The 17093-nt window shown below is 35.8% G+C and overlaps 2 protein-coding genes across 8 annotated transcripts in view; both read right to left on the bottom strand.

Annotated features, from left to right (window-relative positions):
• The window catches only part of LOC139850032 (uncharacterized), a 57376-nt gene extending 54634 nt beyond the window's left edge, over positions 1 to 2742 (bottom strand). The window contains exon 1 of the mRNA XM_071839631.1: positions 2621 to 2742. Coding sequence (XP_071695732.1) covers positions 2621 to 2742 — 122 coding nt within the window. The remainder of the gene's footprint in view (positions 1 to 2620) is intronic.
• Positions 2743 to 3270: 528 nt separating this feature from the next.
• Positions 3271 to 14456, bottom strand: LOC139847133 (uncharacterized). 7 transcript variants are annotated; one of them, XR_011759332.1, is made up of 11 exons: positions 14124 to 14456; positions 13971 to 14003; positions 13598 to 13687; positions 13350 to 13456; positions 5427 to 5555; positions 5210 to 5289; positions 4913 to 5071; positions 4662 to 4845; positions 4472 to 4567; positions 3654 to 3809; positions 3271 to 3556 (listed from the first exon to the last, which is right to left on the bottom strand). XR_011759332.1 is itself a non-coding variant. In XM_071836746.1 (11 exons), the coding sequence occupies exons 8-11, from the start codon at positions 4732 to 4734 to the stop codon at positions 3512 to 3514; spliced, it is 306 nt and encodes a 101-aa protein (XP_071692847.1). In that variant the 5' UTR covers positions 4735 to 4845; positions 4913 to 5071; positions 5210 to 5289; positions 5427 to 5555; positions 13350 to 13456; positions 13598 to 13687; positions 13971 to 14003; positions 14124 to 14456; the 3' UTR covers positions 3271 to 3511. The 7 variants fall into 7 exon arrangements, 5 of the variants coding, with proteins under 5 accessions (XP_071692847.1, XP_071692851.1, XP_071692849.1 ...); XR_011759331.1 differs by having other exon boundaries at positions 3654 to 3745; positions 4669 to 4845; XM_071836746.1 differs by having other exon boundaries at positions 3654 to 3745.
• Positions 14457 to 17093: the final 2637 nt, after the last annotated feature.

Below are 17093 nucleotides of genomic sequence, written 5' to 3'. Positions count from 1 at the left end.
TTCCTAGGGGATTCGAAAACCCAACGGTGTTGAGGGTCCCCTATTTATCAAATAAGCCGCCGTGTTAACCGCATCCGCCCAAAATATCTTAGGCAAACCGGCATGTAGTCTCATACTCTTAGCCCTTTCATTTAACGTATGATTCATACGTTCGGCGACCCCATTGTGTTGCGGTGTCTCCGGTACCGTTTTCAACATTCTAATACCGAGCTTTGCACAATGGTCTTTAAACTCAAGACTACCATATTCTCCTCCATTATCCGACTTCAAGCACTTGACTTTGAAGTTAGTCTCATTTTCTACCATAGCTTTCCACTTCACAAAAGTATTAAATACATCAGATTTAGCTTTAAGAAAATAAACCCATACCTTTCGAGTGGAGTCGTCAATGAAGGTGACATAATAGCGAGAACCTCCATGTGATTCTACATTAGTTGGACCAAACACATCCGTATGAACGAGCTCCAATTTCTCCAACTTAGGTGCATTCCCTGATTTCCCAAAAGTCACCTTCTTTTGCTTCCCATATACACATGGTTCGCAAAACCCAAGTTCTACCTTTTTCAAATCTGGAATTCTCCTACTCGAAACAAGCATCTTCATACCCTTCTCACTCATATGCCCGAGTCTTCGGTGCCATAGAGTTGATTCGGACTCAACATTAACTGTAGCAACCACCGTGTCTTCATCAAACACTTCAACCATATAAAGAGTTCCCCTTTTATGTCCACGGGCCACAATACAACTACCCTTAACCACCTTCCATTGGTGGTTTTCAAAAGTAACCGCGTTACCTTCATCATCTAATTGACCAACCGAAATAAGTTTCCTTTTTAATTTAGGAATGTACCTTACATTTTTCAAGGTCCAATTAGAGCCAAGAGTAGTCTTCAATACAACATCTCCAATGCCCTCTATATTGAGTTGTTTGTCGTCCGCCAATCTTACCTTGCCTTGATATGAACGGAAGTTCTTCATCATGATTTTGACATGAGTAGCATGAAACGAAGCTCCCGAATCCAAAATCCAAGACTCTATAGAATTTTCAACACTACATAAAAGTGCATCATCACTTTCTTCCGCGGTCAAGTTCACACCTTTCGCCGGACCATTTTTACAATTCCTTTGAAAGTGTCCTTTTTGATTGCAACCCCAACAAACAGCTTCACTTCTATCTTTCGATGGATACCTCTTCTTAGACTTCTTTCTACCCTTCTTCTCACCGCGATCAAATTTCCTACCACGGTTGTCGGTACTTAACAAAGAACCGGATGTCGATTCCCCCGAGTTTCTCCTACGAGTATCTTCACCAAGAATCAAATCCCTTATTCCTTCAAACGCTAGCTTAGTAGTTCCCGTAGAGCTACTAACTGCAGTAACCGTACCCGAACAACTTTCCGGTAATGATGAAAGCAAGATTAGTGCCTTTAACTCATCATCAAACACAATATCTACCGATGCTAACCTCGATATGATGTTGTTGAACTCGTTGATATGATCCGTTGCACTCGTACCTTCCTTCATCTTCGTATTGAACAATTGTCGCATGAGAAAAACCTTATTAGAAGCGGTAGGTTTCTCATACATGTTAGAGAGTGCTTTCAAGCAAACAAACGTCGTCTTCTCATTCACAACGTTGTATGCAACGTTCTTAGCAAGTGAAAGACGAATCGCACCCAATGCTTGACGATCCAAAAGCATCCAATCGGCATCGCTCATGCTTTCGGGCTTGGTCTCTAACAGAGGTTGATGTAGCTTCTTTTGATACAAGTAATCTTCAATTTGCATCTTCCAAAAGCCAAAGTCTCTCCCATCGAATCGGTCAATTCTAAACTTTTCGTCTTCCGCCATCGTTCCCTTAACGAAACCTTGTGCTCTGATACCAGTTGTAAGGATATTAGGACCCAAAACAACGCAAGTGATTCAACAAGATCACTCACCGATAGTAATTCTACAAGATTACTAACCCACTTAATGAACGAAAGATTATAAATGCAAGAAATGTAAATCGACACAAGAGATAACGTGGTTATATGCAATCGTTGTGATTGCTTTAGTCCACGGACCAACTAGAGAATGTATTTACTGAATATTTGTGGTGTATTTACAATGAGTTACAAGAGGGTCTATTTATAGAATGGTTTAAGGATTAAGCTAAAAAACAATTCCTTGAAGCTTCATGTGAGTTTCCTGACAGCTTCATGAAGGCTACATGTGAGTTTCCTGACAGCTTCGTGGAAGCTACATGTGAGTTTCCTAACAACTTCGTGGAAGCTTCGTGTGAGTTTCCTGGAATCTTCCCTCTAATTGTTTAAAGTTCTCCATATCTCCAACAATATGTTTGAGAGACTCAGAGCTAGAGAGACATGGGGAAATAAATTTTTGTGGATGAAAGACGTGTAAGAGTCACACGAATGCGTATTCCATAATTGTTTTAATATGCCCTGACTCACACATTCCACAACCGAGATTGATCGATGAAACGTGTACTTGATTGTTGCGACGGGACAAAACGTTTTTAGCAAATTTGATGAATCTTCTAAGAAAGTAATCCTCTTCGTCACCGATGTAGAAATCCTCACTTGAGAAATTGAGATAAGGCGACGAAGTCCAGACAAACCTCCATCTAGATGATAAAACACTCAGACCAATAACCTCTTGAATGTCAATAAAAGAGAGGATGTTATAAATAAAATTACTTAATCTGTCACCTTCTACATTCGTACTCTGCCCGGAATCCATTTCCTCCCACCAATCAACTTAATAGAAATATAAAATCATACACAGATTGTTAAAATATCATCATGCCTTTTCTCATTATCTTTAACGGCTGCAATATAATAGCATGTAACAATTATAATATACTAATTAAACACTGTTTACATGATTACTTGATTAAATTGTATATACATATTCATGGATTACAACAGCATTAACCAATAACATATTCGAAGAAGAGTATAATAATCGAGTGTCGTTGCGGTTGCGTCGTCGTGAATTTGATTTAGGGTTTAAAAAGTGGGAAACAATTACGACGAGAAAAAATCCGTGTAACCGCCCCTTGATGCACTATATATCCTGTTAAATACTCCGTAATTGCGTATAAAATTTAAATATTACTAGCCTTTAAGAGCCCGTGCGTTGCACGGCAACTCTAAAAAAATGGTTTCGTATTTAGCATTGTTTGTTGTTGATAGCAGTTTAATGACGAAACACTTTAGTAGAATATGTACTAAAATTAAAGAAAATGTTAAAATAGAGTTTCGTAAATGATATGAATCAATAGTCTTAGAATGCAAAATGAGATATTGATAGTAGTTCAAAACTAAAATAGACAAAATCAGAATGATACAATTTTGTGTCAAGATCTTCAGCAAAGTCGAAGTTACAAGTCTAGTTTTATTTGCTACCTTTTTTGTCGTTCATAATTAACACCATCATATGGAATTAACACCATCATATGGAACTGCTTGTCCTGCCAAATCCCTTTTGATGGCATAAATGTATAACTTCAACTATAATACTTCGTAGCAAACTTCACTTTGATTGGTGTTACCTGAGATATATGTACAATTTTATAATAATGCAAAATTCAAGACAATAAAATATTTCCTTGTTACTTATAAAAAAAAAAAGACAAATGAATAACTTACTTGGGGACAAACAATCATATTTGTTTGTTTGCATCCTTTCAAAGCTCTCTTCATTCTCATCAACATGTAATCTTTCAGGAAAATGTAACCACCTTCAGTTTTGACTTTTATTAGTCAAAAGTCTCATAGCCATTTGACTAATACGTAAAGAGTTATCTAAATAATATTGAAAGAACTATGAGGCTACTTTTCTTAACATGCAAATGAAAAATGAACTTGATCAATTCTCATTATATATTATTTTAAGCATAAAAAGATCGATTGGGTGATATATGTGACAGACAGAGACAATATGCCATATTGAATTATAGTATAGAAAAATGTGATTTAACTACCATATTCAACCTAATTTTAACAAACAGAACATTTTTTTTTTCAAACTCGATAGCAATTAAAGACTACTATTAAACATTGATGTTTTATAGCATTTGTTTGATTCTAGAATTCAATCCTAACTATAGAAACGGTGCCATTTAAAGATCTACCAAATATTTTCTAAGAGCTGTTGTATAAACTTCTTCTTGATCCACCACATAAGTGTTTGGTCCGACACGCTTCGATGCGTCACTTTCGATGTTATAAGTTTATACAACAAACGGCATTATGTTAATAAAATCTAAGGTGCAACAGCATATCACATTCGATGCGAAGATCAAACATATTAGTACATCATTTAAACAACCCATAAGCAACAAAAACATCATGCCAACCAAGAAAAACAAATAGGAGATTCAAATAACTGTTAAGTACGTACTTAACTGACCCAAAAAAATCACCAAAGCAGGCAGAGAACATAAAAAGACACTCAAAAAACATACCATGAATGAAAACAACCCCACCATCTCCAGCATTCTGAATAAAATTAACTGCGCTAATCATCGTAGAGGCAACCAAGTCATTATAGCAGACAATATCTACAACAATAGCATCGAAATAAAGTTATGAAAATTAAGAATGATGGTTAAGTTAGAAGGAAATATAAAATGAGACTAAAAAAGCCTGGCTCACAGTTCACCGTTTGACAAACATGTAAAAGGGTAACTTTGATATCAACTACATTTGACTTCCATAGTGAGCTCATGAGTGTATCTTTGTTGGATCGTCAATGCGATTCAACATCATTTGCAAAGCCACTTCCATCCATTTTAAAGACTCCGTGCGTCTTCTTGTAGTTGCAGCAACTGAAAAGCACCTGAAAAACAAACAAATATTTAACTATTAGAAGATTATTCTAAACTTATTTTTTCGTGAAGTGTTACCTTTTGCTGCAGTAATCTGTGACTTCCAGAAATGTCTTTTGTTTTGTACCCACTCAGCCATAAATGGTACCCCAAAATATACTACTTTCTTTCCTTATTCTTGTGCAGCTTGTCTTTCATATAAGTATCCGATGGTATGCAATATATTTGCTCCAAAAGCTGTTAAAAATTATCAAATAAGTTTATGGGTCAATCTACCATACCCATTCCCCGTCCCTCAATTACAACTCATCTTGACCCAGAACCCAATCTGCCCTACAATAACTTTGACAAATTTAGAGTGAGGGAATTAATTACCTGCTTGTGATAGTCGTAGCCTGACATAAAAAATCTTTAACTTGATCAACAGTTGACTTTGATCCATATCGACTTTGATCCTACGATAAGAATTAACTGGTCAGATAGCACTAATCAATTGAAATTAACAGTAATAGTCTTTGACATCATGAACTCCTTAATAAATACGGAGTAAACCAAAATTCAAAGAGTGAACATCATTGTTTAGTTTTGTCACCTGGAGCCCAAAGTGCCACTTCCACCATATCAGTAAGCACAAATTCCGGTAAATAACAACCTGTTATTCTTTTGGTTGCCTATTTCATCCAGTCAGCATGTGGTGTATTTGAATATTAGTCATGTAACACTATATTTCAAACAAAAAGTAAATGTATTAGGCTATTAGAGTACCCATAAAAATAAAACCGAGGAAGATTCCTTGTCAAACTACTATCTGATGCCCACACGTCGCAATTAGCAAGTATAATGTATATGCATAACTTCTAATATGATTATTAATCAATAACGTTAAGAGGCCACATGTAACATCCCGCGTTTTTCGTTAAATTTATTTTAACGCCGTCTTTTTTTTTTTTTAAATGACATCTCTCCTCACCTATACTCGTACACTTCGTTAACTAATGTTCTTGATAATCCCGTTATTCGATTACAACATCTCTCGTTAACTTGCGTTTTAAAAATATTCGATCGGTTAAATCCCGCACCCGCTTTGAAACTCGAGGGACCGGAGTTGCCAAATGGGCAAACTAGTTGACTAGGTCAACTAGTCAACCCATTTTTCATTCCATCATCTCCCTCATCTCTTTTCTCTCCATCTCAAGAACACACACACAAACCCATTCCATTCATTCATCATCTAAATTCAATCTTGGAAGCTCACAACAAATTCGACTACATATTCTTAATCCTCTCGTCATTCTCTACGATTTGATACTAACTTCATCGATTTTGGGTAACATTTCTAAAACTCTAGATTTCTCAAATTCGTGTTTTTGACTTGATATGTTGTTAGTTAGTGTCTATGGCTCGTGTATAACATGAATATATGATTTGTATGCTCGATCTTGATGTTTTGGTGTAACTAGCTTGAAAATGAAAAGTGTATGCTTAATCTTTGATTTTGGATGATGAAATGTGTTTAGATGTTAATGTTTGTGTGTTCAAAGTGTTAGTTACTTCAATAGCTTCGTTTTGGTGTGTTGATTGACATGAAAACCTTACATTAACATGATTAGTGATTTTGAGGTTTGGTTAGGGTTTGACAACTCTTAAAACGAACTTTTGATGCGTTGAATGCTTGTTAATGTTATTGATAAGTGTTTAGTTGTATTACACGTTTCATTACCTTCAAAACGGCATATCATATGTATAAATTGGATTCCCGAAACTTAAATTGCAATTGATGAACTTGAAACTTGAAAATAAACCTTTATTGGTCACTTGACGGGATTTTGGTTATTGTATATGATGTTTTTGCTTGATGAAAAGTGCTTAGTTGCGTTCCTTGTTGAAAGAGCTTTCCGGTGATATAAGATACATGTTCTAATTGTTTGCGGATCATAAATTGTGATTGTTTGAAGTTTGGGTCGTACACTTGTGTTTTTCTGCAAACAGGACCTGAATGCCCATTGGGACGCCGTCCTGATTTTTGGAACGCCGTCCCACTCTTCAATTTGGGACGCCATCCTGATTTTGGGACGCCGTCCCACTCTTCATATTGGGACACCGTCCTGATTTTGGGACACCGTCCTGATACACTAAAATGGGCTGTTTTGCTTGGTCATTTGACGTAAAATGTTTGCTATGCTACGGACCTCCGATTAACATGAAACTTGGCCAACATGCTCATATATGATTATATAACTTAGAAAAATTGTCGGATACCCGACCCGACCCCGTTGACTTTGACTTTGACCAAGTTTGACTTTTAGTCAAACTTAACCAAACGCTTATGCAATCGTTCTAGTCTTTCTTTTATACTTGATTCTTGCATGAAACTTGACAACGTGATTCACATGCTATACTTTTCGAGTCGTAACGAGCCATAGGACTAATTGAACACATTTCGCCCGACCTTGTGTCGTAACCGGTTAATTGATACAACTTACTTGTTTAGGTCAAGGCTAAGCAACTATCATGCACACGTTTACTTGTGAAGTACTTTTATACTCGTGCACTCGAGGTGAGATCATAGTCCCACCTTTTCAACAACTTTTTATACTTTTAAATTGTGGGCTGAGAAACATATACTTTGTTACATTTTGTACTACTTACTTTTATACTTTGAACACAAGTACAAGGAAAACAAACATTCCACAGCGAGTTAGAACAAAAATCCTCAATTCGATTATCATTAGTTACACTTGCAGGGTGTAAGCGAGAACTTATATTGTGTGGCCATACGGGTTTGACAAACCCTCATTACGGACGGTTCGCTACCGTCTACGGATGAAATATATTTTCGAGAAACAGTGTATGTTCTAACACTATTGTGATGGGGTTCTATGGAAGGAAACGTTAAGTCTTGATAATTGGGTGCTCGCGAACAATACTTTTGGAATGCAAACGATTATGATAATCAACGTTATGGGAATACTAAATCTTGTGGTTCAAAAACAACGTTTATTACAAACACCTATGATTTCACCAACGTTTTTCGTTGACAGTTTTCTATATGTTTCTCAGGTTCATACTTGGCTATTTGATACATGCTTCCGCGTACACTCATACTTGCTTGGAGTCGAGCATACATGCATACACTCTGATTTCTTGCTTGGGGTCAAGCATACATACATACATACGCTAGTGATAGCACCTTTAGATTCAAACATATTGTTTACATACTTACGCTATTTATAGCAACTGTGTTTTTAAACTAATTATGTCGCAAGTTATTTCATTTATACTTTATGACTTTTGTAAACTTAGACTTGTTGTCGAACGGTTTTGTAAACTAAACTTGCAAGTCTTGTACCTTTCAAATGAATGCGACATAATTTTGGTCAAACGAGTCTCATATAGGGACTACGACCACGCAACGGGACCTAAGTTAACGGCGCCGTCAATAACGGTTTTGGTCGGGTCACTACAAGTGGTATCAGAGCGTTGGTTGTAGGGAACTAGGATGTGCATTAGTGTGTCTGACAGAGTCGTTGGGACGCATTAGTGAATCTAGACTACAACCGGATAGTTAGCATTTGCATACTGACATACATTTGCTATAGATAGCACTTACTTGACTACTTGTGCATTATACTTGAATCATTCTTAGGCAAACTTTTTAATGGTACCAAACCTTCATCATACGAACTCGTATTCCGCCACTTTTTGGTAACACACGTAAATTCATGATTCATACACGTATGGATGACGACGACTTCATTAGTCACACTTGTTCGGGAACTCTGTCTCCCGGATTGTTATTTGCCACCGTTTCAACTTACTATCGGTTTCCCACTGGTGTTTCTTACTATCTACTTTTTGGTGTTACTACCATCACTACTCTAGGTGAGTATCGTCATCAACATTTATCACTACGGTTGCGTGCTACTCGTTATCATGACTCGTTACTCTTTTCATACCTGAATACCTTATTGTCTGACTCGAACCACATTGACGTGAACAATCATTTATACACTTCCCTCGGGGAACGCTTCTTTATAGTTGCACTAATTCTTTCGATTCAATACGAGTCACGTTAGAGACGTCGTTACACTTTGTTTATTTTAAACTTCACGATTACACGAACTTGAATCTATAGAGTGATGTGGGAATGGAGATATGAGTTAGCGTAATATAACGACACTCGATCAACGTGGTTATATTACGGTAAGACATACCAAAGTTCTAGTGACACGTGATGGTGGTTAGACTCGATCAACCTAAACACCACCATGAGCCATGTACATGACTTCATCTATTCATGTTGGACATCTGAAAACTCCGAGAATATTGATAACAACCATACTGGGGACACACCTTCGATTTTTGTCGAACTATACTTATGCTTCCGAATGAATTACCGATTCCTTTCGACTTCAACCGTATGTTACACGTGTATACTATCTCGTCCTCGCACAGTCTTATTGACTAACTACAATTTACTCGTTATGCTCGCATCGAGGCGGAAACTTCTCTCGCCTTACACTCGTAATTCTGGTTCAGGAAATCTTTTATTTTAAATTCTCAATGGAGAGAGACTCTTCACGTTATACTAGTATTCGCCTCGAGGGTGAATAGTCTCGACGAACGTATTTGGAAACCGATAAATCTTCCGCGACGCGAATTTTCTTGAGAAACTTGTCCTAACAAACTTGTTCAAATATACCTTACGGAATGTACTTTGTTTCGGATCGAGATCCTCGTTTCACTTCTAGATTTCGGAGTGCCTTACAAAAAGCCTCGAGACCATGTTTAGACATGAGTACCGCGTACCATCCAAAACCCGACGGACCGAACAAACATACGATTCAAACCTTGGAAACCATAATACAAGTTTGTATTACCAACTTCAAATTTACTTGAGAGAAGTGTTTTCCTTTAGCCAAATCCTCGTACTACAATGATTTTCATTCGAGTTTTAACGTCACACCTTTTGAAACCACATGTGACCGGAAACGTCATTCTCCTTTTTGTCGAACCAAGTAAACGATGATCAATTCACCGGGGCCGAGTTTATTCATGAACAACCGAGAAAATTTATACATATTCAAGCAAGACCCAACGCGACTCGTAATCACCAAGAGCTACGCCGATGTTAGACGTAAACCTTTCTAATTCCATGGGGAACCGCGTAATATTAAAAGTCGCACCTTGAGGAGGTGTAGTCCGTTTCGGGAAACATAGAAAACAAAATCCGTGATATTTTAATCCTTTTGAAATCTTGGGGCGTTTTGGACCCGTTGCTAGCCGTTTAGATTTTCCGACCCATTTTGAGTCTCCGTTTATCCTACATTCGATGTATCAACTTAAAGACGTGTTTTGCGAAACAAGAACTTGTTATTCCTTTTCGATGGGCTCACTATCGACGATAAACTTCATTCCTAGGAGGGCCGGTCGAAACCATGAATCGTGAACCCAAACTCTAAGACGACGTGAAACCCCGACCGTCAAAGTTCGTTGAAATACCCTAGAACGTACTTCTCCCTCATTCGTAGAATTGGCAACACAAGATCTCGAGGAAGATTCAACAACTACTACTTCCAACTAAATTTCGGGACGAAATTTCTTTTGAGGTGTGGATAATGTAACATCCCGCGTTTTTCGTTAAATTTATTTTAACGCCGTCTTTTTTTTTTTAAATGACATCTCTCCTCACCTATACTCGTACACTTCGTTAACTAATGTTCTTGATAATCCTGTTATTCGATTACAACATCTCTCGTTAACTTGCGTTTTAAAAATATTCGATCGGTTAAATCCCGCACCCGCTTTGAAACTCGAGGGACCGAAATTGCCAAATGGGCAAACTAGTTGACTAGGTCAACTAGTCAACCCATTTTTCATTCCATCATCTCCCTCATCTCTTTTCTCTCCATCTCAAGAACACACACACAAACCCATTCCATTCATTCATCATCTAAATTCAATCTTGGAAGCTCACAACAAATCCGACTACATATTCTTAATCCTCTAGTCATTCTCTACGATTTGATACTAACTTCATCGATTTTGGGTAACATTTCTAAAACTCTAGATTTCTCAAATTCGTGTTTTTGACTTGATATGTTGTTAGTTAGTGTCTATGGCTCGTGTATAACATGAATATATGATTTGTATGCTCGATCTTGATGTTTTGGTGTAACTAGCTTGAAAATGAAAAGTGTATGCTTAATCTTTGATTTTGGATGATGAAATGTGTTTAGATGTTAATGTTTGTGTGTTCAAAGTGTTAGTTACTTCAATAGCTTCGTTTTGGTGTGTTGATTGACATGAAAACCTTACATTAACATGATTAGTGATTTTGAGGTTTGGTTAGGGTTTGACAACTCTTAAAACGAACTTTTGATGCGTTGAATGCTTGTTAATGTTATTGATAAGTGTTTAGTTGTATTACACGTTTCATTACCTTCAAAACGGCATATCATATGTATAAATTGGATTCCCGAAACTTAAATTGCAATTGATGAACTTGAAACTTGAAAATAAACCTTTATTGGTCACTTGACGGGATTTTGGTTATTGTATATGATGTTTTTGCTTGATGAAAAGTGCTTAGTTGCGTTCCTTGTCGAAAGAGCTTTCCAGTGATATAAGATACATGTTCTAATTATTTGCGGATCATAAATTGTGATTGTTTGAAGTTTGGGTCGTACACTTGTGTTTTTCTGCAAACAGGACCTGAATGCCCATTGGGACGCCGTCCTGATTTTTGGGACGCCGTCCCACTCTTCAATTTGGGACGCCGTCCTGATTTTGGGACGCCGTCCCACTCTTCATATTGGGACACCGTCCTGATTTTGGAACACCGTCCTGATACACTAAAATGGGCTGTTTTGCTTGGTCATTTGACGTAAAATGTTTGCTATGCTACGGACCTCCGATTAACATGAAACTTGGCCAACATGCTCATATATGATTATATAACTTAGAAAAATTGTCGGATACCCGACCCGACCCCGTTGACTTTGACTTTGACCAAGTTTGACTTTTAGTCAAACTTAACCAAACGCTTATGCAATCGTTCTAGTCTTTCTTTTATACTTGATTCTTGCATGAAACTTGACAACGTGATTCACATGCTATACTTTTCGAGTCGTAACGAGCCATAGGACTAATTGAACACATTTCGCCCGACCTTGTGTCGTAACCGGTTAATTGATACAACTTACTTGTTTAGGTCAAGGCTAAGCAACTATCATGCACACGTTTACTTGTGAAGTACTTTTATACTCGTGCACTCGAGGTGAGATCATAGTCCCACCTTTTCAACAACTTTTTATACTTTTAAATTGTGGGCTGAGAAACATATACTTTGTTACATTTTGTACTACTTACTTTTATACTTTGAACACAAGTACAAGGAAAACAAACATTCCACAGCGAGTTAGAACAAAAATCCTCAATTCGATTATCATTAGTTACACTTGCAGGGTGTAAGCGAGAACTTATATTGTGTGGCCATACGGGTTTGACAAACCCTCATTACGGACGGTTCGCTACCGTCTACGGATGAAATATATTTTCGAGAAACAGTGTATGTTCTAACACTATTGTGATGGGGTTCTATGGAAGGAAACGTTAAGTCTTGATAATTGGGTGCTCGCGAACAATACTTTTGGAATGCAAACGATTATGATAATCAACGTTATGGGAATACTAAATCTTGTGGTTCAAAAACAACGTTTATTACAAACACCTATGATTTCACCAACGTTTTTCGTTGACAGTTTTCTATATGTTTCTCAGGTTCATACTTGGCTATTTGATACATGCTTCCGCGTACACTCATACTTGCTTGGAGTCGAGCATACATGCATACACTCTGATTTCTTGCTTGGGGTCAAGCATACATACATACATACGCTAGTGATAGCACCTTTAGATTCAAACATATTGTTTACATACTTACGCTATTTATAGCAACTGTGTTTTTAAACTAATTATGTTGCAAGTTATTTCATTTATACTTTATGACTTTTGTAAACTTAGACTTGTTGTCGAACGGTTTTGTAAACTAAACTTGCAAGTCTTGTACCTTTCAAATGAATGCGACATAATTTTGGTCAAACGAGTCTCATATAGGGACTACGACCACGCAACGGGACCTAAGTTAACGGCGCCGTCAATAACGGTTTTGGTCGGGTCGCTACACCACACTATCAGATACAGAAGATTACAATACCGGCTATGTAGATTTGATCAATAAAGCAATATTCATCTCACGTTGTCTAAAAGCAATCTGCACAAATTAGTCTATGATACGCTCATTTAGAATCTATGTATCGTTTTAAGTTTTTAATTAGAATCCAAAATATATGCTATACTTGGAGGTAAAAATTGTTATTAATAAGGTTTTATATGTACAACACCAAATGCAATAAACTTAAAAAGTCATAAATTACTGCATCAGTATCATCCAGGTAACATACAAAAATTAACAAAAAGTGCATTATCACGAATCTTACCAAGGAACCCTTACCTAATTATTTAGGGTAACGCCGAAACCGATTGAAGCAAAAAGATCGTGTTAGAAAGTGTTGATTTAACCTGGATTCACCCTGCTAATCCAACTATCCAAGCTTAACCCTACAATTAAACATTAAAACTAAGTCATTTACTCCTTATAAAACCAAGTAAAATGACCCATATAGCTGCACCAATAAGAACTTGAAATAAACATGTGAAAGAAATGTCTGAATATAAGAATGAAATCATGAACATAATTACTTGTGAATCCATAATCACTACCTGAAACATATGGGTCAAAATTGGGTTAGCTGCAAGCGTTGCTGCACTTTTATTGTCCTAAAAGATCATCTGCAAGTCATATAAATGAAGACCTATAAGTCAGAAATCTAAAAAAGGGTCTAACTAAATAACACAACAATACCCTATAAATTTCGCAAACAATACTACAAATAAATTAAATATAACTATTAGTGTGTGAATCTGACTTGTTAAAAACCTCACTCAATTACATAAAAATAAGTAAAAAATTAACCGTTATCAATCATCATCAATCTAAAAATACTTAAATATCATACATAAACATATACATCAAATTCTTTTATTAATTCATGAATTCAGTCAAATATCATACCAGATGACGTACGAAATGGAATTAATTAGTTCTCTGCACAGAAACACAAACAATCATCATCAAACACTTCATCTTCAATAAGATGTACTAATTTAACTATTCGAAAATTAAAAATATCAGATAATAACAATCGAAGCAAACTAATAACATCACCATCATCATCACGAAGAATTCGATGGAGGACGACGTTGATGTGTGTCAACCAACCATCAGAACTTAGGGTTTTTTTTACAAATCGAATACCGACGAAATACATCAGTACCGCACTGATTAAAACCACCACAGTAACAATCGATTTTCTTTGCCATCTAATCTTCACGTTCATCGCGTCGACATGAGGACACGCAGATTCGATTATTATGGTGTTAATATACAAATTTTATACCGATTTGTAGAAAATAACGAAACGGATTTATTGGTGGTAGTGTTGGATTTTATTACGGATGCATTAGGGCAGGATCGGCGGTGAGTATGATTTTGGGGTTTATTCAGTTGCCAAGAATGAGAGAGAGTGATTGTTTCCGTTTTATATTCTAGAAAAGAAGAAATTGAAAAAATCGCAAATTTAACTGGGCCACGTGTCTTTTTTCCAGTAATTATCAAGAATTAGGAATCTTAATCGTGGGATTAACACGTGGACTTTAAATTCAGAAAAGCTGTCAGAGTGACATGTCAGACTAAACCTTTACGGTTTGTAATATGTAGAGATGCATATTTCTATGCTTACAAAAAGTTATTATACTATTTAATAGGGGTGTTCGTTCCGCCGGTATATGATTTACGTGATTTATTCGGTTTGGTTTATTCGGTTTTCAAGAATATTTTTGAGAATCAATAACCGAATCAAATTTTTACAAAAACAAACCAATCCAACCAAATAAGAAATCGGTTTACATGGATTAGTTTTGGTTAAAACCAAATTAAAACTTGTACATAAAAAGTGTGTATTTCTAAAATAATAATAAAAAAAACAAACATATTTTATTGACTAAACTGTAAGTATACAATTGATAAAATATTTTATGCCACCCATGCAGTATGAGAAGTAGCCCATGATTATACAACCCATATATACAATTTAAATTATATTAATGAACTGAGTAGCAACAAATAAAAACGAAACTATCGGTAGCTAAATTTTCAGGTATAAAAAATTCATAATACGGAGTAATTGATAAATAAATTCAGTTGTTCAATTGTCAAAGTGAAATCAAACTAATAAAAGCATTAAACTCAAACAAGAACAAATAAAAGATAACCCATGCTTAAAATCCAAAATAAAATAAAACAAATATAATATATATACCCTAAATAAAAGTATATTTCGGTTTGAAACCAAATGTTAATTTTACAAACCAAATTCAAACCGAAAACTGTAAATATTTTCGGGTAAAACCAGTAAACCAAACCAAACCAAAATCAAATAAGTCAACCCACTTTAACTAAATCAATTTGATTTGGCCGGTTTCGTGGTCGAAACCGTTTAATGCACACCACTACTATTTAGGGTTTAAATAGTATCACTACCAATTTGGTGTAATCGAAATTATAAGGTGTTCTCAAACAAATCGTAGGTTGGTTCGAATGCTTTATTGGAGATTCAACTAAAATCATTTGAATGGATCTCCAAATGCTTCAAAAGAAAGAAGATCGAATGACTTGAATGGTTAGCTAATCCTAGCTCGTGTGGCTTTTAGTGTCTGTTCCGTTTTGATCCTACAAGTAATTCGATGTATTGTTGCTTACTCTGCAACATGACTGAAATTTTTAAGCTTTTCGGGTTTCCTTGTTGCTATATTGTAAGGGGTTTCTCCTCTGATATGTACTCGCTTGATTTAATTGAAATGGTTGCTTTCAAAAAAAAAAAAAAAAAAAAAAAAAAATTATGAGTTATCACTACCCAAAAGTTATTATAAAAATTTGACAAAATGAGTTATCAAAAATATCATCACTACCCTAAAGTTAGAGTTTAAATATCATCACTACCCTTACAAAAATATTTTCAACTAAAATGTTATTAATTATTACTCCCTCCGTCCCATAATTATTGTCTTGTTTGACTTTTTCTAGTCTTTGTTCTTCAACTTTGATTGCAAATATTTTAATTTGTGTTATATAATATTTGATGAAATTTTCTGGGAATGGATTAAGTTTTTAAACGCGTTTTTATTGATATTACTTTTATTGAGTGTTATATAACACAATGAAAGAAAATTATAGTGAAAGTTGTTAATAAAATACTATAAAAAGTCAAACATGACAATAATTATGGGACAGAGAGTATTAAATTGAATAAGATCCGTGTAAATTCGTGACTCGCAAATATCCACGATCGAGTCAGTAGAATGAGTTAAACAATAAACTTGATAACGAAGATTCCCGAGTCGGGTCATAAAAATCTACAGGTATGAGCATGAGTCGAGTGAATTAGGAGAAGTCCAACCGCTATTATAACTAGCTACTCATTCACTTTAATAAAGTAAATTGCTTCACCGTTTTAGCGACTACACTTGAACACCCTTCGTAGAAACAGAGAAGATGCCAAATAGTATGTCCAATACCATCCTATCTTATGTTAGGGAAATATCATACGGGGTGTTTCATTAACTTAAATGTGTTAACATCTTAAATAAGTTTTTTACTGTTCAGATTATTCGAGAAGGGCTATTTTAATCAAATGTTATGTCAACTATCAAATACGGAGTATATATCATGAAACAGTAGAGTTAAAAAGCACAAGAAATTCAAAAACCCAAGTTAAGTTATTCAGGAAAAGCGTGTTGATTGTTGCATTATATTCTAGTAAGGCAACAACTATGAACAAGCAAACCTGAATTTAAAACACAAGAACAATATGACAAAGTGCCTGGTCTTTCAATTGCACACATCACATAAAATAAAATAATTACAAATTGCTAAAAGACAGCTTATCAACTTCTTGAAAATAGGGATTTAAATGTCTTTGCTCTTCATCACATTGCCACATTAAATATTCATACAGTCCGTTATTTTATGTAAAACGTTATTCGTCTCCACACATAAAGTAGCAATAATGGCTGAATCTCAGCCCTTTTTGAAGCAGAAAGCTCGGTCATTGATTCTTCAACGTCCCGCAACTTTGAA

The sequence above is a fragment of the Rutidosis leptorrhynchoides genome, chromosome 5 (genome assembly GCF_046630445.1).
Source record: "Rutidosis leptorrhynchoides isolate AG116_Rl617_1_P2 chromosome 5, CSIRO_AGI_Rlap_v1, whole genome shotgun sequence".
NCBI lineage: Eukaryota > Viridiplantae > Streptophyta > Magnoliopsida > Asterales > Asteraceae > Rutidosis > Rutidosis leptorrhynchoides.
Note: the sequence above shows the minus strand (reverse complement) of the source record. Positions and strands in the feature narration are given on the sequence as shown.